The sequence below is a fragment of the Thermobia domestica genome, chromosome 15, assembly GCF_964235325.1.
Source record: "Thermobia domestica chromosome 15, izTheDome1.hap1.1, whole genome shotgun sequence".
NCBI lineage: Eukaryota > Metazoa > Arthropoda > Insecta > Zygentoma > Lepismatidae > Thermobia > Thermobia domestica.
The window spans coordinates 153,434,936-153,458,968 of record NC_137468.1 but is presented as its reverse complement, the minus strand read 5'-3'; the positions used below and the strand labels follow the sequence as shown (position 1 = coordinate 153,458,968).

General features: G+C 34.8%; 1 protein-coding gene across 3 annotated transcripts in view; it reads left to right on the top strand.

Moving 5' to 3' along the window:
• Window positions 1-24,033, top strand: part of LOC145671305 (uncharacterized) — a 107,737-nt gene that overhangs the window by 45,405 nt on the left and 38,299 nt on the right. For 2 of the 3 annotated variants that reach the window (XM_081740276.1, XM_081740277.1), the window contains exon 3: window positions 4,873-6,516. The exons of the other annotated variant lie outside the window; for it this stretch is intronic. In XM_081740276.1, the coding sequence (XP_081596402.1) occupies window positions 4,873-6,061 (1,189 nt within the window). In that variant the 3' untranslated portion in view covers window positions 6,062-6,516. Of the gene's footprint in view, window positions 1-4,872; window positions 6,517-24,033 lie in introns of those variants that run through there. 3 annotated transcript variants of the gene reach the window in all.

Here is a 24,033-nt window from a genome sequence, read left to right as displayed (position 1 = left end):
GGACAAATGGGTAAAACTTGAACATAAATGGTACCAAAAGTGTTGCTCTTTATCTCGGTGATCCCGAAACTATGAACTCAACACTAATTTCAGTCATTTTGGATCATTGTATACAGGGTTTGCCCAAGTGGTATGTTTTTTCGGGTTGGACCCAGCTGAAAAAACACATCTTAAAACCCACCTGGGTTTTTGAGCTTTTTGTTAACATATTGTTGGTACAACTAAGGTAATTACATTGAAAATGATTTTTATCGGATTTTGGCCTTTCCTGGGCAAATTAAATGCTTTCACGTTAAGGTATACAACAACATAAGACTTTTATAAACTTCTGAATGCACTGAATGAATTAAAAATATAATTTTAAAAAACTTAGCTTGAGGTAATTGTAGAACAAATTAATGTATAGATTATGTTTATAGCGTGTTTGAAGTAAGATGTGCAATTTTATATTTTAGAAAATACTTTCCGTCAAAATTGTGCTCGCTGATTCGGACGTTATCCCTCATCGGGCTTAAGGCCATAGGTGCCGGTACTACCAGTAAATATGTAGTGCATTAGTAAAACTATTAGTATTATTGTTTTATAACCTTTGATGGTAACACAAGTATTCAGTAAAATTTGGTTTTCCAACAACAACAGTTGAGTTCAGTCATTTGTTGCTACTCTTCAAATAAGCATTCTGCAGAATCAACACCAGCAATAGCGTAAAAATTCTTGCCAAATTTAAGAAGCTTAATGCTCGGAGTTCCGAAGATTACGTAACTCTTACTATTTCAAATGCTGAATTCAAACTTCCTTACTAGTGGAAGTTTCGATGTACACCAAGAAAAAGTTGAATTTTCGGGCGAAAAAACGCGAAAGACGTGCTCGGGAAATTCCCGCAATTCAACACACAAAGCGTCGCAACTAAATAATTCAACAATAACACTATTTATTTTACACTGGAAGATATTGAATTTCATTTAAGCATTTTGAAACATTTACTTTATAAAATATGAATTAACATTTTATGTCTGTGTTAATTCTTTTTAAATTAAATTTTTGGAAAAAGCCGTCTTGCAACAAGTGCTCGGGAAATTCTCTCTAATTGAACGCACGAAGAATCGGGAGTGAATTCCAACCTTGGCGGCGGTTGGACGTTAAAAGTGTGGGGTGGGGGAGGACAAGACATGATCTGAATATATGATATCAATGTTAGTTTTCCTGGTTGCTTGTAACACTATGACGAAAGGTTGTATAACTATTAGGATACTGTCTTTTTTTCAATTAAAATGCCGTATATCTTGTTTCATATTTTATTAAGTAAATTGACAAGAGCAACTCAAGTAGATACTAGCCCTTTGGTTTCTTAAACAACAAAGGTCTAAGGAGAGAATTGATTCCTTGCTCATGAATATCTGTCTGGATAATTGTGTGATAAGATTAGGGGCCTATTTAATAACAAATTTGCAAAACATATAAACAGAAAGGATAATATTAATCAAATAATCATAGTAATGAATAATGAGGCTTATTTTGCAAAAGTTATAATGAAACTGGGAATTAATGAACAACTTATATTTTTAATTCCACGCATGTTATTATGTGTGTTATTTACTCTTAGGATGACAGTGAATACTACAAGCATATGCTACGACATTTAAAGAAATACTTTTGGAGCTTCCGAAAACATGCCGCTGCCATTAAGTACAGTTTTCACTTTCTTGTAATATATCAAATCTCAGCAATACTTAGTCACTTCACATTTCAGTTATACAAAATAATCCTAAAACCTAGAATTATGCTAAATTTACTAAATTTAATTGTATATACAAAACTGTATATGTGCACCTCTAAACTCCTATATTACACTGCAAAATTAATATTCATTACTGAGCTCATGCGTGGCTAAGCGGTTAGTGTACACGCCTTTGACGTGGGAGACCCGGGCTCGATTCCCGGGTGGAGCTCACGTGGTTTGGACTCCACGTTGATCATTAAGTCCACGTCTTGTATAACTTCGCTGCTGAACAGGATGTTAAACTGAAAAATATCAAATCAAAATATTCCTTATTATTAGAGAGAAGAAAATACATTTTAGGAACTGTTGATTTTTGTGCAATTAAAGAATAACTTGCTAAGAACTTTTCTTGCGAAATGTTATCTCAATTAGTTCCAGAGCGGCTGACTAACATATCGAGCCCTTGCAAGAATAAATTAAAGTACGCTCGAATTGTGGCGCTCCAATGGGTTAATTTTTGGGCCCTTTTTAGTGGCAGTTCAAACGCAATTCCTGTAGCTTTCTTAATTCCACGGAAAGACAAGCAATACGTACTCATGGAACGACAAAAAATTTATGGCACCATTTTTATTCTATGAACCAATAATACATACAAAATTTTATATTTCCAAATGAAACTATATACATTGATGGGTAATTTCAAAAAAGTGGGAGCAACTGCCCCCTTTGCCCCCGCTAATCGCCGCCCATGACTCCAACAATAGAACTATTTATTTTACACTGGAAAATATTTATGTCGTATAAGACATTTTGAAACATTTGTTATATAAAACATGAATTATATAACTTTGTTTTAAATTAATATATTTGGTGTTCATTTTTGCTACTCTTATATAATAAATACACTGAGGCACTGGGCTCCTGGGATCATTCGATCTACATTTGTTCGTTCGTCTGCCTGTACCACATATACTACAGGGTACCACTTTTAAGTTTAAATTTTCAGAGTACAAGCAAGAATCACACTGAATTTCCTGTATAGATTTTGGAGGCACACCAACGTAAAATTTCAAAATGGCAGCCATTGTTTCTTCAAAATAGCGGATATCCACGCTACAAAGTGCAATTTTTGGTCTTCAAGTTGACATGTTCAGAGTAGAAGCACGAGACACTCTAAATTAGCTGTATAAACTTTGGCAGCAATCCAACGTAAAATTTCAAAATGGCGGCCATTTTTTCAAAACTGCAGTGAATAGAAAATTGTTGTTACAATTGTGACAAGTTGTGACAATGATAATCTTGAAATATAAATCACATTTTAACACTTTTACCCCCAAAACATTGAAATATTTCGAAAAAACTCAAACCCGAAAAAACCCATATGGGCCCAGGTGGGTAGGGCTTTTTCAAAAAAACCCGGTTTTTTCAAACCCTGATTGTATATGTTACTGCTTTCGACTCTCCGTATTAGATGTGCTAGAGGATCTGGAAGTTGAACGTAAAGGCCATTAGAACTGCTCGATATGAACCTTGGGACCCCAAAAGCTACGACTTCAACACTAATATTGGTCATTTTCAATTATTTCTACATGTCACAATTTTGCACGCCCCTTCAGGGTGGAAAAAGTGTACTTTAGCACAGGCGGAGTTCTTCTGGGGTTGTTTCAGGAACATATAATGAAGTTGAATATCTCCGCTAGCCTACTCTATCCGCGCACCTAAACATATATGAACTTGAGTGGTTCGTTCTAGAAAAACGTATCCGGCCCAGACTTCCGCTTACATCCCCCTCTCACCGAAAAGAATGATGCATTGCATGCTGAACAGTGGTTTCCATTTGCTATCTTTCACAACTTCTGTGACTATTCCACGTTGCTTCAGAGGTGTTTCGAGGGTTAAGGATAGGCAGAGGATATTAATTAGTAAGGTGCACTTTTCATATGCTTGAAATGGTAAGTGAATGTCGCTTACCAGAAATTATCCGTTCGTCACGAAGCATGGTGTCTTTCCAACTGTGCCAATTGGAATTTGTCAGCCACAGACAAGGACTCAATCCCCTTCTAAATTTAGTCTCTCCTACAGGTGATTCCAGCAGACACCTTTCCCGCTTTGTTTTGAATTGTGTCGTACGTTTTATTCGTATTAGCATGCCTCGTCTTTGTTAATCAGATTTCAAGAGTAACAATGTAAAATTTATAATTCCTCGCTGTGTTGTGTACATTCTGTAAATGAATGTTGGAGGTTTTATCTATACTTCCTGCCTCGTGTATGATGTACAGTTTTCGAGAGTAACAGTGTAAAATATATCTTTATTTTTCATTTAATTAATTTTCTTACACCATATTTTTCCAACCTAAGGCATTGTTATCAATATGAGTACAGTTAGATGATATTATCTGCTGTGTTAAAAATGTTATTAAATCCAGAGAAGTAGGAAAGGTACGTTTTACAACAGACTCAGAAACATAGTACTGGTCACATGAGTAAAACTAATTTCCGGCTATTATAAAGGTGCATTATACAGGGTGTTTCAAGACAACACCGACAACGTTGGGAGGATTCCTGGCACCAAGATGAGACAAGGTATTAACTAACCTGGGTATACAAATGCTTCCTTTCGGACTTATAGGATGCCGAAAACATGATTAAATGAACTTTAATCGTCCATTGCTCCAAAACTATGGGACCCACCGTAGTCGGGTCAAGACTTCACCTAGAAACAAATATGTGCCCTAATCAAATATCCATGTTCCAAAATCCTGCGGTACTTCCGTAACAAGTTTTATAAATGTAGTTGGTGAATACTTCAAATTGTATGCTTGTAGGCGAACTCCCTGTATAAAAATTGTTCCTTGGGTATCTTACGGTTCTCACACGTGGATTTTTTGAATGGGGCACATATTAGTTCCTAAGTGAAGTCTTGACCCGACTACGGTAGGTTCCATAGTTTTGGAGGTATGGACATTTAAAGTTCATTTTTATTAAATTTTCTGCAATCTGTAACTTCGAAAGGAAGCATTTCTGCACTCAGGTTGTTCTATACTTTTTATCTTGGTGTCAGGAGTCACCTCCCAAACGTTGTCGGTCTTGTGTACGAAGCCAGAGTTTATTTATTTTATATTTGATATTTTTTAATCGAAATTCTGTTACAGTATCCTCGGTGAGAAGCGTCACTATTGCCATGAGTGTTGCAAAGGGTTCAAAGTGAAATCTGATTTGACTAAGCACATGCTGACTCATACAAGTGAGAGGAAACACTGTTGTCCGAAGTGTGACAAGAAGTTCAAGCGAAAATCAGAAGTAAATAGGCATATGTTAACTCATACAGATGCGAAAGATCACTGTTGTTTCGAGTGTGGTAAAAAGTTTAAGACAAAAGGAAGTGTTACAGTGCATATGTTAATTCATACAGATAAGAAACATCACTATTGTGATGATTGTGGAAAAGGTTTCAAAAAAAAAACCCATTTGGAAAGTCATATGCTAATTCACACTAATCAGAAAGATCATTCTTGTTCGCAATGTGGAAAAAGTTTTAAGCTGAAATCACATTTAAATATTCACATGCTTGTTCATACACATGAGAAATCACACTGCTGTCATATATGTAAAAAGGGGTTTAAACATAACATGTACTTGAAAAACCACATGCTTACTCATACAGATATAAGTCGTCATTGTTGTCAGACGTGTGGAAAAGGTTTCAAACAAAAGACTCATTTGAATACTCACATGTTATCTCATACAGATGAGAAAAGTCACCCTTGCCACTTGTGTGGAAAGAAGTTCAAGTATAAGACATACTTGAAAACACATATGTTGCTTCATATAGATGACAAATATCATAAATGTAATTTGTGTAATAAGGCGTTCAAACTCGAAATACATTTAAAAAATCATATGATTACTCACACAATTAGGAAAGATCAGTGTTGTCTGGAGTGCGGCAGAAGCTTCAAGCGAAAATCAGAAGTAAGAAAGCATATGTCGATTCATACTAACGAGAAACATCACTACTGTGTGGAATGTGGTAAAGGATTCGCAAACAAATCATATCTGGATCAACATATGTTCTCTCACACGAATGAGAAAAACTATGTTTGTCTTCAATGTGGTAAAAGGTTTAACACTAAATGGGATTTAAAAAAGCACATGTTAAGTCATACTGATGAGAAGAATTACTGTTGTGAAGAGTGTGGAAAATTGTTAAAGAATAAAGCAAACCTGAAAATGCATATGTATTCTCATACAGGTGAAAAACATCACTTTTGTTATGAGTGTGGAAAAGGATTCAAAGTAAAATCAGATCTGAGAAAGCACATGGTAACTCATGCAAATTAATGGAAGATTATCATGTGTGTAGCAAGTGTTTCAAACAACAGAAACATTTGAGAGCGCATACATTAACTCTTACAGGTGAAAAGCATATGTATTGTAACGATTGTGGCTGAGGATTGTAGGCAAGATCATATCTGTAATGGCATATGTTAACTCTTATAGGGGAGAGAGATCATTGTTGTAATATATGTGGCAAAAGATTCAAGCGAAAACCCGACTTAAAAACGCACATGTTGACTTATTAACATTTCTAATGCCAACGATGTGTTAATAAAGGGCTCAAGGTAAAATAATAAAAAAGCACAATTAATGTACTCGAGAACTGCTATTGTGATCAGTGCAGTAGTGAGTTTACAGTCGATTACCGCAGATTTAATTGCTTATACAGATAATATTCCATTATACTCTGAAAAGCAGTTAGGAAATTATATTTGGAGAATTTGCACAACTGCAAAACATCACTATTGAGGAAGTGTTCATTGCACGATTAAATTTCATGGAACGCATTAGCAGATAGAAATAAGCGATCTAATTGTTCCGTAGTGTGTTAAAAGGCTTTAAATTTGACAATTCAAAAACTAATTTGATGAGTATTAGTTCGTAGTATTGGCAGGTCTTGCAGGCGATGGAGGCCGACAAAGTACTAAGAATAACACGTTTGATTTACCGTATTCTAGCTTACATTATGAAATAATTTTTGTACTTAGAAAATTGTTCAAACTAAATTTGGACTGGAAAAAGCGCAAATATTGCTTGAAAAGGTCATCAGTACGAAGTGTCCCACATTGTTAAACCTGAAGGTAAATTTAAGAAATCATGTAAGTCATACATCTCGGATTGCATTAAGGCAGATACTTTATATCGCGTTCTAGTCATAAGCTTAATACACGCAACGAATAAATTTAGTACTCTTTGGAGTATGTTAAGTAAGTCAGTGTAAAATAGTGTTTCTCACAGTAGCAGGTCTTATTTTTAAAGTATAAATTGTACAACAATATTGTAAAATTTTTCTTTTGCTAAAGGATTTATTGTTAGTTCAGAGGATCAGTTTATTATTCTTGCTGGAGGTAGAAAAATGTCTAGTATAAAATTTTGCCCATATAGGTGAAAATCTTGAGTATTACATAAATTATATATTTGTATTGATCCTAATGTCACATTTAAAACTACACTTATAAATAATAATTGATATATTTGCGATCATTGTGGCTACTTATTCAGTAAAGGGCTTCAACCAATTGTTTTTTCTATCAACTCAGAATTGTAAGAGCTCGATCTTTAAACTTGGAAGCTTAAAAACAAATCTCGTTTTCTTTATTGTCAGTAATTTTACTTTTGTTAAGGGCAACTCAAAAGTTAGAGTTTACCTAAGTGTATTAAATTAAATATTTCAATTCGGAATTTGAAAACACAACAATAATTTATATAGAAAAGATATTTTGCAATGGCATGCCAATTTATTTTCTTTATTGAAAAAATCATACTTGAGTATGTATAGTCATGTCAAATTCCGGCAGTCTCTGAAGGTGCTTCCAGGTCTTACGAAGGTAATATTCAAAACCGCATACTAAGACAGTACCAGCAGAGTTTCTTTTAAATCTTAAACTTTATTTCTAATTATGTGTTAATTGATTCATGCCATAAATTCATATTATTCCAGAATGTGCAACAACTTCTAGTAAACTCACGAAGGTAATGGGTCGTTCCGTTTCCACGATTTAAATAAACATATGTTGCAAGACACTAATGAAACAGAAATGCATATTTGTTTTAGAAAAAGGAAAATACCTATATGAACAAAATTACATTCGAACTGCAGTATTAAATAATAAACAATAATTAAAAAGCTGAATTCAAGGTTTAATCTACGCTGCTTCAGTACAAAACACTTAGGTTCGATTCCCGATGGGAAATAGTATAATTTCCACGGTAACCTAGAGATCAAGGTCGTATGCCTTACCTGATGAAACGGACGGTAAGTCTCATGTTGTTCAATCAAAATATTTTCGAGGGTCCTCCTTTGGATATGCCTGTTGGATATAAGAAAATAATATAGTTACCTACCAGACTTAAAGAAACCTGTCTCTTCTAATATGGTCAATGCTAACGACTACGAAAGTAATAATACTTAATATTTGTTTCTCAACATTTAACATAGGAGGCTGCGTGGTAGAGTTCTTATTTCTGGTTCGTGGGGTCTCTTTTTTCGATTCCTGGCCAAGTAAGTTAAAGTTGGACAACATCGTGTCTGAGTTTCTTTGGTTACTCCCATTCCTACTATATTCTCATTCCAAACAAAATGGCGATGTATCGATCCCCTCCATGGACGCCAGCTAGAGACCAGTCACCAATATATCCTATAGTACGCCAAACTAGGACGGAAGAAACAGAACAATGAAAACTAGCAAGAGAAGAATCCACAACATACAAACAATCAACTAAAATAAACACCTTAAAAGATACATGATTCGACACAATGGGGCAATTGGAGCAAGAAGTGAATTATATAGAAAATATCTTAGATTGGAAAAAGATAGGAAGATCCCACCTTGAGAAACTAAAAAAGGGGGTCGTAGTATGGGTTAAGGGCAGGGCACAGCTTTTAGGACAACTAGACCAAATGGAGAAAGTAAATAAACTTCAGGAGAAATATGACAACCTCCAGAAAGAATAACTAATAACATAACAGAGATGGAAATTATGTCAGGCCAGAAAGACAGCCGCTTTGAAGAGAAAAAACAAATGGAAGAGCTACAGCAAATAAACGTGAAGTTAGAAAAGGAAATAGAGGAGCTAAAAGAGGAAAAAGAAATTAAGAATGACAGAGACAGGCAATATAAAAGACTGAAAACAGAAATTCAAGAACTCACAGAAAACAGAAATCAACTAAAAAAGCAACAACAATAGAAAACAAGGAAGCTAAATAAATTAGAAGATGAACATAAATACCTAACAAAAAAAACTTGAAGAAGAAAAAGAACAAGTAAATACACAACAAGCTTTCGGACGAGCAGAGATATCATGGGAAAAACAAAGAAACATATATAGGAATAAAATCGAAGAATTAACAGACAAACAGAAGACGGACACAGGCATAGTTATACATGAAATACAAACGCTAACCAGAAAGGTTGAAGATAGGCATGAAGAACAGAAAAAACGGAAACCGACGACAAACAACAACTATGGACAGTCGTAATTAAAAAAAGAAAACCTACTGAAAAAAACTAAAGATACAGGAAATGCAAGCAAAAACAAAAACCGGCCTTGATAACAAAACCGAATCAAGGAGAAACATCAAAGCAAACAGCGGAAAGATTAACAGGAGTTATTGATCCACGAAAAGAGAAGTTAAAGATAACTGGTTTAAGAACTACCAGAGATATGGTAGTTCTTGAAACCGCAACGAAAGAAGACATTAGGAAAATAATGGCTAAAGAAGAAATAAGGAAAAATTTCAAGTGCGAAGAAACTAAGAAAAGCCCGTTGATGATCATATATGGGGTACCGTCTGAATTAAAGAATGAAGAACTACTCCAAGTTTTCATCGAACATAATTTCGATGAAAACGAGATGGAAGAAGCCAAAAAGAGTAAAGAAAGATTTCGAGCAGGAAAGAAACAAGAAAAACGATACCACTTGGTGATAGAAGTTGAACCGAAGATGTGGAAAAAGAAAAAGTCTACATCGATTGAGGCACATAGAATAAAAAATTTCCTGGTCGTTCCACAATGTTTTATCTGCCAAGAATTCGGTCAGGTTGCGAAATATTGCGACAATAAGGAAAAAGTGAGATGCAGATATTGTGGCTCATTGCAAGATAAAAGCGACGAATGTGAAGACAAAGGGAAAAGATATGTATACCATGTAAACTAAGACAAAAAGTATGTCAAAACCTACAAACGGAAGAATGTGTCTCATACAAAGTAGCTAGAGAAAGGATAATTTCTAAAATAAACTATGGACAGTAAAAAGAAAGAATTAGTAAATACAAAGAAAAAAAGCCTAAGTAAGAAACGTACGGACAAGCAAAGATTGGAAAATTTTCTAGAAAGAAAAGGACAACTACCTAAAGAAAAGAGAGAGAAAGAAACACAAACATATACAAAAGAAAAAGAAAAATCGAAAATAAAAACTGAAGAAAGCGAAATGGAGAAGTTAACAAAAAACGACAAGGTAAAAAAAGAACTGGAAACACTTCTAGTTAACAGGAAAAAGAAATTTAACGAAGAGAATTATAAATGTACGTAACAGACCCCGAACATTAATGAATCATTTGTCCACGGCGAAGAAAAATATCTTTTCCCAATTCAAGAAGAACATATACAAGAAATCCAAGATCCGGAAGTTTCAAGAACAGAAAATACTCTAGTAAAACCATTAAATGAAGAAATTTTAATAAATAATGTACAATTATACGAAAACATAAACCATATGTATAGGCTAGCAAAATTGGAAGAAAAACAAATTTTAATGACTGCACTAACACAGATAGTAACAGATATTCATATAAATGGAAGAACTATAACATTTTCAACCTTGGAGGAAGCTGATAGAATTGAACTGCGTATTTATGATCTCCCAGCAAACGGATGGGAGTTACTCGATCTAATAGATGAGGTGTTTGAGAGACGAGGGATATAATGGACGTTAGAAAATGTTTACAAACAACTGGTGCGTGCGCACGGTAGAGTATACTTCGACCCAACGAAATCAGGAACGGATGCCTACATATATACCAGATATGGATGAAAATCAGAAGTATTTGAAAATTATGCAGAATAACGCACGAGGAAGTAAAATAGCCACAATGGAACTTAGAAGGCTAACAGAAATCCAAAAGATTGATATCGTAGTAATATAAGAACCATATTTACTAAAAGGGAAATTAACAACCTTTCCAGCAAGCTCAAAAATAATGTACGGAGGACAGGAATCAAAAACAGTTATAGTTTTCATAAGTAGAGAAATTGAAGCACTTAAACTAACCCAATGTAGTAACAATTGGATAACAACAGCTGAAATTAAGTGTGGAAACATGAAATTCTGGATAATAAATGCGTATTTCCAATACCGCTTAGAAACACGTGACTTCATAGACAAAATTAAAGACATAATATGGTAGAGGAATAATACGGAAATATTAGTCCTTGCTGACACAAATGCAAAATCAATCTTATGGGGTGCCCCGGAAACAGATGATAGAGGAGAAATAGTTGAAGATTCTGTGATGCAAAACGGACTTGTAATCTCAAATATCGGAAACAGACCAACTTTTGTAGGAAATAGAGACAGTTCTCATATTGATGTGACATGTGGAACATTTGAAATAACAAGTAGGATTGAAAATTGGCAGTTTGGAGATAAACTCACTCCCAGCGACCACGAAATAATACTATTTGATATGAAACTTGAAAAAAGTGGAAAAGAACAATTTTTTTTAATATAGCTAACACAAATTGGATTACTTTCAAGAACAAATTAAATCTACCCCAAATAAATGAAGATGAAAACTTGACGGAAATAATCAACGAAATTGAACAAGCAACAAAAAAAGCTTTAAAAGAGGCTACTCCGGAAAGTCAAGAAAGAAGAGTATATGAAGACTTTTGGACACCTAAACTACAAAGATTAAAGACTTGCAACGTCAGCCCGGAAAAGTTATAAAGCAACTTATAACCCAATACTAAAGGAAAGAAGATTAGAAAAATATAGAAACGCAAAGAATAAATATCAGGAAGCAATATTAGAGGCTAAGAAAAGAAGTTGGGATCTTTACCTCAAGAAAAATATTGAATTGATCCATGAAATATACCATACAAACTCATAACACAAAATATAAACCAATTAGTATTAAATACAGTCAAGAAATTAGATGGACCACAGAGAAGGAACTCTAAAAGTTTTAGCGAACAATTTTTTTCCCAGAGATGAAAACAATAACGACACAGAAAGAAACATAGTACTAAGAAACAAAATGGGTGAACAACATACAGGAACTGTACCAGAATCGGACAAAGTCACTAACGAAGAAATAGAAAAGATCTTCAGAAAACTTAAAAACAAGAAATCTCCGGGTATAGATGGCATCTGAAACGAAATATACAAGAAGACTTTTGGGTCCCCTACCTAACGAAGCTTTTCAACCTACTAATAAAGAAACAAGAAATTCCAGAGCCGTGGAAAGCATCAAAATTATTCTCTCAAAAGGACCAAAAAGGGATCCATCCGAAGTAAACTCATATAGACCTATATGCTTACTAAAAATATATCAAAAAATTTTGAGAGAGTTATATTAAACACAATCCAAAAATACAGAAACGTAACTGAAGACAAACTACAATTTGGATTCAGAGTAGGAAAATCAACAGAAGATGCCATAAATACTCTTCTAGATGATATTAAAGAAAAGATATACGAAAAGAAATATGTATTAGCGCTGTTCATTGACATAGAGGATCATTTGATAATTTATGGTTTCCATCCTTGATTGAAAATGTAAAAAAAAAAACTGGAAATGCCAGAATACTTACTGAATCTGATAAGAAACTATCTAGAAAACAGAAAAATAATAATACCCAATGAAGAGGGCGACATAGTAATTAAAACAGAGAAAGGATGCCCGCAAAGATCAATATTAGGACCCCTACTAAGGGACATAGAATTACAACCATGCTTGGAAAAAATAAACAAAAAACAAGAAGTTGATAAAATAGTGGCATTCGCCGATGACGTCGTAATAACAACATCAGGAAACAGCCGAAGGGAATTAGAAGAAAAAGTTAAAAAAGATAATAGAAACAATTGAAGAATGGAGTATGGAGAGTAAATTAAGGATGTCATCAAAGAAAACCAAATATCTAATTTTCGGCACAAAACTGCAAAGAAATCCGATCATAAAATTAAATGGAGTAGGAGTAGAACGAGTGCAAAGCATAAAATACCTTGGCATAATGTTAGACGACAGACTGAAATTTGATGAACATTTGGAATATATAGTAAGAAGGGGAAACAATGTAGCGAATAAATTGACCACTATTGCAAGAAACATATACAGGCTACCATTAACAATACTAAGACTATACCAAGAAACTATTTTCTCAGCTACCATGGCGTACGCATCCAGCGTTTGGATTGAGACTATTCAGAAATAAGACCTACAAAAACCAAATCAATAGACCACAAAGAAACTTATTAATCAGAATGTCTGGAGCTTTCAATACTACTTCACATAGCGTACTCTGTATAATCCTTGGTATCCAAACAATGAAGTATGTGTTATTGCAAAGGGCAACTAATTACTGGTTAAGAAAATAAGAGAAAAGGAAAATTAGAGAAACTTTTAACAGGGATCTAAAAGATGAGAAAGAAATTAATGACAACATAATACAACTATGGGATAAAGAATGGCAGGAATACAGTGGAGCGCAACGATTACATAGAATCTTTCCTAGCATCGTCGACAGACTAAAAATAAATCATTTAAATCCAACATATGGATTGGTTCATTACCTATCAGGCCATGGACCATACGAACAACACTTTCACAGAATCAAGCTAAAACCCAGCCCAATGTGTGAATGCGGAGAAGAAGGAACTCCTGAGCACCATGTCATGTGGTGTCCTTTATTAGAAGAAATTTTAGAAATAAGAACTCAAATAAGAGAAAAACCACTGAAAAAATAATAGAAGTAGAGGAAGACTGCAAAATATTGGAAAATTCGACAAATGAATACTCCGAACTCAGGCGAAAAACTTACAGAAGAATAGAAGGATGAGTGCAAGTGGAAGAATGTGTGAAGAAGTCCTCGGACCGGAGAAAAGACTCTTGGAACCCAAGCACTGGATTACCGTGCTTTCGCCGAGGACCAAAATGCGTGCTGCCAAACCAAAGGTAAACACCAAAACACAAAATATATGACATACAAATCAACACACGCAACAAACTCAATAAAACAAAAAACACACAAAATCTCGCCAGACTAGAAATGAGAGTAGAGTTAAGCAAATATTAAGTTTAATTATTTTTGTTTCTTTTTGTTCGTTTTTTATCTTTTATTTTTTGTCCAATCCCTTGTTTTAGTTTCACGTCCTTTTCCCCTTCCCTTTCTTTCTTCAAAATTTTGAAATAAATAAACCCAAAAGAGAAATCATTCGCAATGATGATGCTTCGCGGGTTTCAATGCTCAAGGCACCGGCTGACAGTAACGCGGCTGAGCGAATGAAAAAAAAATCTCATTCCACCGATTCTACCACTCACTTGCCTTCATCATTCCTTCTCATTTAGCCTAATTGGCAAATCGTGGAACGTTAAACTGAAATATTTAATATTGAACATTTAAGATCTATGCTTTCTTTCTTTTTAATGAATGTCACCTAAATTATTCAAACGTATGTAGTTTTCTAGCTTTTTCAATATTACGTGACGATTTATTTGTCCAAACGCGTTTGTAGTATATGTGTTGTTAGTGTACAATTAAGACAAATGTGACTGTTGCAGAACTTTATTTTCGGCCTAATCCAACCTTTCGCAGTGATATCACTACTTCGAATATTCTTTAGTGTTTTCGTACAAATCAGTATCATTGGTATTAGTCTGTACTTTTCGGATTCTTATATTTATTTAACGACTTAGTATTACTATAAGTGCGTGAAGAAATAATCTGTTATTTGGAGGTAACTGTCCAAGCCAGAATAAAAATCACAATTTGCTGGCCCTGCCTTGAACTGACTAATTTTTCAAAATTAACGCCCTCCACTCACGTGGCAAGTATATCGTGCCATAAACATGTGGCATCTATTGACTGCCATTAATATCTATTCAGCAGAATTTTTTTCTTTCCTCCTTTGGGTGAAGAAATGTTGTAGGGGAAAACGTAACTGGCGCCATTTGTCTTGGCCGCGGGATATTCATACTTAAATTTCAGTAGACTTAAGTGGCCGAAAAAATACACGTGATAACGCATATTGTGTCTAGCTTCCAAAACACGAATGATAAATGCAAAAACGTGTTGTGATTGTATGGTTTTATAATGCATTTTCAAATATAGAAAACTAATTAATATAGCCCTCTTCTATCTAGTTTGTTTATTTTTCTTGAAAAAAATTTCCGAGCAGTGATAAGAGGTCTCTGATAGTGGAAGCATTTTTTTTTTTTTTTTTGCATAAACCTGAATCTTTTCTGACCGACCTGTATGTTGGTGATTGGTTTTGTGAGACGGAGGGTGTGCAATTTTTACAGTTTCTCGGATTGTTTCTAGACGGAACTCTGAAAGGAAGGCGGATTTTGATTTGCGTGGTATGTACAGCGAAGACTGTAGTGCTGTTTGTAATATTGTTTGATAGTACGATAGTATCTTCAGTCATGGCCGTTCTAGGGAGCTCAAAACACCGGAAAGAGATTTACCTTTCCACGTAAGTTACGAGGACAAAGGAAATTGTCCGCTCTGAAAGCTGCTTTCATTGTGAAGAGGTTATCAACCTCGATAATTTGATCGGTCTTATTGTGTCCAGAAATTATTTCAGATCCTACGTTTTTACCTGCGGCCGTTGTAGTGAAACCAAACCAGAAAGTGATTTTTCGAAGATATACCCGATTTTTCTAATATTTTTTTCCATGTACATTAAGAGGGCATGGGCTGGATACTATCAGAAAGTTGGTTTCATTCTGAAGAAAATTATGTACAAGTTAGGAAATTCCGGTAAATAAAGCTGAAACTGTAGCTGTTTAACTGAAAATCCACTGTGAAATTACTGTAAACTTATTACGTCTACATACTCATTGGGCTATTTTAATTAAGTTAAAATCTCATCATCTTAAAAATCATGTTTGAAATCTCATTTGATTCAGCAGTTCAACTGCAAAAGACATTTTACTTAGACTGTACATTACCAGAGGAGTATTAGTAAAATCATTGCGTGTATTTCGTCATTTGTAAATTCATAAACCATAAACTCATATTCCTTCAACCATTACACAACGTTCCTTTGCATTGCAAGTGCTTTCCGGTTGAATGATCTAAAACGTCATTCTTCTCTCCTATCAAAACTGTTGGAACACACTTCTCTTGTTGAAATGAAGTGAAGACACAACTACTATTGGAGGCTAAGACCGTCTCAAGGCCGTCCAGACTTGGAACATGTGAGTTCACTACAGAAGCAACCTATAAAGGAAGTCTAGGCCACGATCCGGATATCATCACCGAGCTGAGTTACAATCCATTCATCGCCCCTGGCAGATTTGACCGGATATGAAATACAATCGTCAACAACTATAGTTATCATCAAGAATGAAAGATAATTAAGGAAAGTGCAGTTAAGAAAGTAGTGAATATTGTTTAGCTATAGTTGATATCAATATTTCATCTAACTATAGTGGCAGCGGTGGCTCAGTGGTAGAGCGTTCACCTCTGGTACTTGGGGTCCTTGGTTGGACCCCAGGACGGACCAAGTGATCTTTGTGGTGGACAAACACCTTGTGCGTGGGTTCTGTTGAAGTTCTTGCGTTTCCTCGCACATTCTGCATTCCACCATTTCATTCATTTCTCATCATCACCATCTCTTTTAGCCTAGCCGGCATAACCATGAGACATAAAACTTAAAGCTTTCAGCTTTTTAATCTAACTATAAGAACTTGATTTTATTTTACTGATGAATTGATACATATCTGGTGTAAGTTATTATTTTCAATATTGGAGAACTGATTTACAGCTCAACGCTTAGTTAATTAGAAACATGGTTATTATAATGGACAACAGTCAGGTCGTTCCCTTCTCTTTGGACCGAACAGTTACAATGACTGTGCTTTAGGGCAAGCTTCATGAACAAATTCATGGATTCAGTAGTATACTCTTTAAAAGACGTACAGGAAAGACATCTTTTGTCTTATTGTTTAAGTGACTGAGTTCGTTGGTTTTTATTTGCATTGCAATGTACTCCAGAATATGACAATCTTACGTATGTAAATATAAAGCCGACAATCATGGACGTATTTCAGGATAAGTTTATTTTATAAGTTTTAGAACAGACGAGACAGAAAACAGCCAAAATCTAACTAGTTTCGAATTACATTTTTGATAAATGGTATTTAATATTACATTTTGATCCCAATATTTCGTAACAGATCAAGTAAACTTAATTATACAAGATCTATTGTCATTTTTCTGTTTAGCTGTATCAAAGAAAACATTTGCTGTTGTCATTGAGTTTACAAAGCATTTAGCTTCAGAAGAAAGGATTAATTTCTTAATCGATTTGCGTATCAAGCGGAGAAAGTTTTTTTTAACATAAAACAAGAACGTGATTTATTTCCGGCTGGTGAACAACGAGCGAAGCAAATTAAGAATTGTTTAACACTAGAAGGACTGGGAAAATTTACCCCCGCTAAGGAATAAGCGGTCAATTTGACCGCTACATTATCTTGGAAGGTAGAAGCGGGTTATTGGTGATTTATTGGATATCTTCTTTGGTATTATTTTATGGCACCAGATTTGCAATTTGCTAATAATAATTTTTAATGGTTTAATTACTTCATAATAAGTACCTAGAAATAAAAATCTACATAGTATAGTAGAAATTACTTTTACTACAGTGTTATAAGTACACAGAGAAAAATCCGTTCTCCAGACAGCGGTATATTGTACAATCCGCGGCAAAAAACCTGCAACATGAGCATATAAGTTTATTGTGAAATGAGGAAGTCTTTTGCTTCAAAATAAGTGTGCACGGGAGGAGGCCGAGGTTTATCCTGGCTTGATTCATTCCACTTAGACGTTATGTTCATTCCCTGTGCTGTTAGGCGTAGTTTCACAATAAACTTACATCCTCATGTTGCAGGTTTTTTGCCGCGGATTGTACAAATATACGGTATTCTCTTGCTTACTATAGAAATCAGTACGGATCATACGTTATCCGTATGCTACGTAGGCACTGCACTTAAGTGTTACATCATGCCGTTGCAGGATGTTTGACATCTAACAGTTTTCCGTTTATCACATGCATATACCTTCGTCAGCTATATGTTATATACGTCCATTTGTATGTGAGATCCTGACCGCGTACATTGTTTCATATGGAAAGTACGTATAGATGGAACACTTATACAGAAAGTATTATAAAACATGCGTTTTCAGTTATACGTCTGCTGTACGTTAAGTCCAAAAACTACAGGAATTACGCATGTAACCTATCCTTTTAAGTACGCCATCTACATTTTTTCTCAGTGTATGTAATAAAAACAGATATGTTATATATTTTTACGATAAGAAATATAAATTTTAAAAAATCTTAACGCTGTGTATTTATTTTAGAGTAAATTTTGAAGTATCATTTAAAAATAGTACTTTGCAAAGGAAATTTAGAGGTAAATGTTTTAGATTGCCGCAATGTCCTGTATTGTGTGCAAAATTATAACAGTCATATGCAAGATACAATATTTTTCACTATAAGAGTACAACTGTATTTGAATAAATTTTCAAATTCTTTCATTCACCACAGAAAATCTATTGGCTAGTGATGGGAATCAGTTTTCGTTTTATACGGAAACAGTTTGCACATTATTCACTTTCCTTTCACAGTCTCCCTTTCAAATTGAACACTCAATGAGAAACACGCTTCTTATAAAACACTTGCTCTCTGATTTTACCGACACTTCCCACAAACACACTTATTAAGTATCTTGTACACATGCGTAATTTTATTGCCATTATATAGCAGAATTTGGCATCGTTTTCTCATCTTGCATTGTGTTGCTCATCATCCGAGAAACTGTCACTTCCGTTCTGTACATGCTCAGCTTTAGTCAAACATTCTGCGAGCTGTCTCAGGAATTGTCTTCTTCTTATATATCTTTCCATTACTTCCTTATAAACAATCTACGAATTGAGATATATATGCTATTTCCATCACATGATAAAACACATGAACCGGCCACATCCTACTGGGTGATTTTACAGAACATTCCGAAGCATCTGGTCAACGACATGGACAACAAATGTGGTTTTATTGTAATGAAGTACAGTCTCAGGTTTATTCTTATCTTGTAACACACGAACTGCATAGTACTGAAAATAGCTACACTCTTGTTCCTCTTCCATTTATATACTGTCAGTATGTGATCGCTGCTGTCTTTGTAAATGTCAGTGGTATACAATTCCTTATATTTAGAATGGACAGTATGTCAGAAATGTTAGTAACAAAGACATTTAGTGATCAACTTTTCATTATATCTGGAAACATAGATCGTAGTAACTACAAAGCAGACACACACACACACACAGATATATATATAATGTATGAGTGTACGTCGGCTCGCGCGCAAAGTGTTGTTCCAATAACCATGACTTCACACACCACAACCACAAAGAAATTACGGACCATTAATTGCAAATAAGTATGTTTTCAGTGTCAGTATAAGCAAGCGTCAAAATGACCGCTTCGTCCTTCTGGGGGTATTGCGACATAGCGCCCCCCCTAATGACGTGACAGTCTTCAAAATTTTTACACATAGTCTACACTATAAATGATAAAAAGTAAAGGACTTTCAGATTTCTAAGTAAAATGGTTAGAGAAGAATAGGAAAAGTTAGAAAAAACGGTCAAATTGACCGCCCCGTGCTTCTAGTGTTAAATATTTCTTCTCATAACGCTAATGAAAGTTCACATTCGTCTTCACGCAAACGGAATTGTTTGGTCACTTACAAAAACTTAAATAGCACCATGTGATCCTTACCGAGCTCATGACTGAGCAACAGTAATCTTCCAACCTACACGTAGAAATATCTGTGAAGCCGGAAAGCAATGAAGAAAATCTTACACATCGATCGCAGACCTGCTTCTTTCATGTATCCCAGCTATACACAAATATTTCCGAAGAGCATGCTGTTGCTTCTATCAATACAGCTAACGTTATAAATCAAACGTCGCACCGAAATATTCAGAAAATTTTTACTAATAGTAAGTACAAAAGTAATGTGAATGAGGAAAGATATTCAGTGCTATTTTTTTTTATCAACACGGATTACCTCACATTAGAGTTTATATTGACAACAACTAGCATTCTTTCTTACTTGATAGTGGCCGTATTATTAGCATGATTTCAGGCTACATTTTGAGTAAAAGGATAAAATTGTGAAAGTCAAGACTTTTATACATGTTATAACACAAGCTCACAAAATGTGATCAAATTGCAGTAGTTAAATTCAATTTAAAAGGTCAAAATTGAACGCATCCTTTCAGAGTTTATAAAGATTTTCCGTATAGCCGCGACAAAAATTCGTTCAGTTTTTAAATATTATTGCCACTATATGTATCTCTAGACGAAATTTCTAATATTGGTAAGTTATGTCAACCTCAATTTTTAGTAGCACATTCTGTAGTTGTACCTCCTAATTCTTGTACGCAAGTAACACTAAAGAAAGTACATGATCTTATGAGTGATCGCAATTTCTTTCTTCCCAAACAAGTTAATTGATTCTGAAACAAAATTTTTGTCAACGAAACAATAGATGAAACTAATCCAGTAATTTCCATTTTAAGACACTCAAAGCAAACTCTACTTTAAAGAGAGTGTTGGTTTGGGTTCAGCGAAACTCTTACTAACAGTACGCATGGACAGAGACAAAATAGCGCAGCAAAAATATACATCAGGTAACACTGTAAACATTTTTTCCCAGAGTTATGACAAAACTCGTGTGGATATAAATCATGATTAAGAACATCATCAAAAGGAGAAATAATATGAATTAATAGAAGAGTTCCACTCTTATTTGTCTTGGAATGAATTTCACTATGATTGTGCTAAAGGATATCAACATAAAATTCAACTTACTGAAAATATTTCAGTAAATCTTCATCAATTTCCGATTTCATTTCGCTTGTGGGATGAAGTCAGAAAATAAATTGTTACCGTATTGTATTAAAAAATAAGATTTTTGATCCGTCGATGAGTCCGTACAACTCTGCAATAATGCTAATAAGGAAGAAATCAGATGCATTTCGATCGACCTGGTGCGCGTCATATCGATGTTAAGATCATTCCAGACAGTAAGAAATGTTAGCCAATTTATCAGGACGTAAGTGCCTTTGTTCGTACGACGTTTATGGAGATTTTCCAATCACTTCATTTTCAGTTCCAGCCGCTCCTGGTTCCTTTGATTTATTTCCTGCCCTTGTTTTAAGATACAGGCACCAGTGGAATGAAGCATTTAGTAAATTTTCCTTGGAAGGTGTTTCTCAAGGTAATTTTTCCATTTTTTTCGGCTCAGATAGCTTCGATGACATTATAGACGAACTAAAATGCTGTTTCGAAAATGAATTAAAGAAGTTTGAAACTTTTCCCTGAAAGGCAAAATTAGGATATTTTTCTCTAGACGTGCTTTAACAAACAACCAGCAAACAGGGCGTGTCTATCTCAGAAAGAATAACACATTTTATCGCCAATTGTCAACGTCCGAAAATGAAGAAGAAAGTCAAAACTTTTTCAAAAGTCACTTCTTTGTTCGCTCATTTTTACCTAATTTTAGTCAACTGGCAGATTCTCTCTTTTTTCGGTGCTAAAAAAGGAACGACCCTTTCGGGAGAGTAATGCCCCGAAAGTAATTTTTCCGCGCGCTACCCTTGCCAGCTGTTTTAAGTTGGTCTCAAGGATGCAGCTGAGGTTAAATTTATCTCGTGAGGGTCTGAGGTTAGAGGCCCTGCGGGGTTCTATGCCGTTCCTACTACTACTACTACTACTACTACTACTACTTATACTATGGATCCGTATAGTAAAACTGCACACGTAATTAAATTACGTTTGGAGTATTATTTTAATGAAAAAAAGTGTTATGAAGTTTTAAAAAAAAACTTCCCTTGGTTCGGGTTTGAATCCACGGCAAAAGTGATTGCCATTATTAGCCCGTTGCGCTAGCATGCTCAATCACGTTTAAAATTTTTGTTATCTGTACGCTACGTGGCGAGAAATAGATAACGCCAACCAATCAGAACGGTGTATATAGTTCCTACTTCCGGGAGCATTACTTCCCTGAAGGAGTCTTAAATAAAAGGACACCCCATTTCGTTGGAAAGAACCTAAGAAACTGCACGAAATCAGATTAAGCAGGCAATTATTTTTGCTCCGTGGAACAGACCGGAATTTCTTCTTTACTTATACTTTGATGCATTCAAGCCCACGCTTTCTGGGGTACTTCAATAGCCTGAAATCTTTCCAGAGGACACAAACCTTTCAATTTGCTATTGTAGCCGTACAACGAGTCCTAGCGAGGAAAATTAGCAATTTCCGACTTGAATCTCAAACATTGTTATACATTTTACAATCATTTAGATATTTTAGGTTATCAATTTTATGTAAAAACGGACTGTATCAGTTTGTCCTATTTAAGGCAGACGAAAAACGTAAGAAAAATATCAAGATGGCTAAATGAAATTTGAATTTTATGATTTTCCGTATCATATGTAAGTGGAAAATGTAACACGGAAGCGGACGCTTTCAACATTTTCTAACCCCCCAGGGTTATATCCGATTAACACAAAAAGTCAGAGAATCCAGTATTCGTTTTCAACCACGAAGATTCAAATTCATTTTCAATTCAGAATGAACCAAATCTGGCAACCGCGAAACTTAAAGATCCCATTTATAAATACATTTTTCTTGGTTAGAACAAGAAGACAGAAATTCCAAAATAAAACGTCAGGCAATATATTTTCCAATAAAGGATTGTATTTTGTATAAAAAGAAAACAGCGTCCCAGGGTATAACATTATTACCACTTCCGACTTTATTGTGCTACAAAATTTTTAATTCTTGCCATATCTTTCCAATAGGTTCAGCACACTCAGGCTATTTAAAAATATATGATAGTACAAACAGTGTATTTCCCAAAAATGAACATGTATCCTCATCGCCAAAAGCACCTTTACATCGCCCTGACAGTTATGTGATCACGAACGATCCAAAGGAAGGGCGTGTTGTGTAAGAAAATGTGATTAATTTTGAAGAGCTTTTATTTTAGTTAGGAAATTAAAATAGTTATAAGGAATAAAAGTACAAATTTGAAGCATCAGTGCACTATGCGGAGATTCTATTGTCAGTTTTTCGATTTGTTGTTGTATATGTAAATTAAACACCACAATGTGTAATCACTGACAGCGGGGATCGTCTTTCTTTTTAAAACCGTCTCTGTAGGCTTTTGTCATAGCATTAATCTCCAGACATGATGTAGAGATAAGAGAAGGAGATAAAAGATCTCTATGATTTATGTTTTTACTGAGGGATTATAGAAATTAGAACACCCGAATTAAAACACGCGTAAGGGAGCGAAAGTGAGATATAGAAATCTGAACCTTTAGAAACATCCTACAGAGGTGAATATTTAGTTAACATTACAAAAGTAATCACATAATTTTTCTTTTCTTATATTCTATTATACTTATGTCAGCATTTAAACATTTCCATATAAGATTACGAGATAAAGGGGAGATATAAATATTTCTATTTCAGGTATTAAATCAGGGAAAAAAGTCAGAGCTCTACCGAGTATGCTAATATCTACTTTAAAAGCCGAGTGTTTAATGGTGCTTTTCACTCTTCAAGAATTTATCACAACCTGTTCATAGGACACTTTTTGCAAATCATAAAATTGTTCGTGAGTTATTACATTCGCCTCACTGTCTTCATTTAAAAATAGAAACTGATTTTGCTGAACATGAATGTTTTGTTGTCGTAAAGCAAGAGCCGTAATAAATAAGGTTCTTATGATTATATAAAATACCCAAGTATTTATTCCGTGAATAACACAATATAATATAGTAACTAACGAGGAATAAGTCTCAAGTGTAAACAACCGATTTGGCTGGGTTCCGGATATGTGTTACGGGAAACCAAAGTAGGAGACACGTATTTTGGCGTTTGGGCCCATACGCAGAAATTTCCGAAATACGGAGCCCCAAAGTATCCTTACATGCTATAACTAGGAAGCG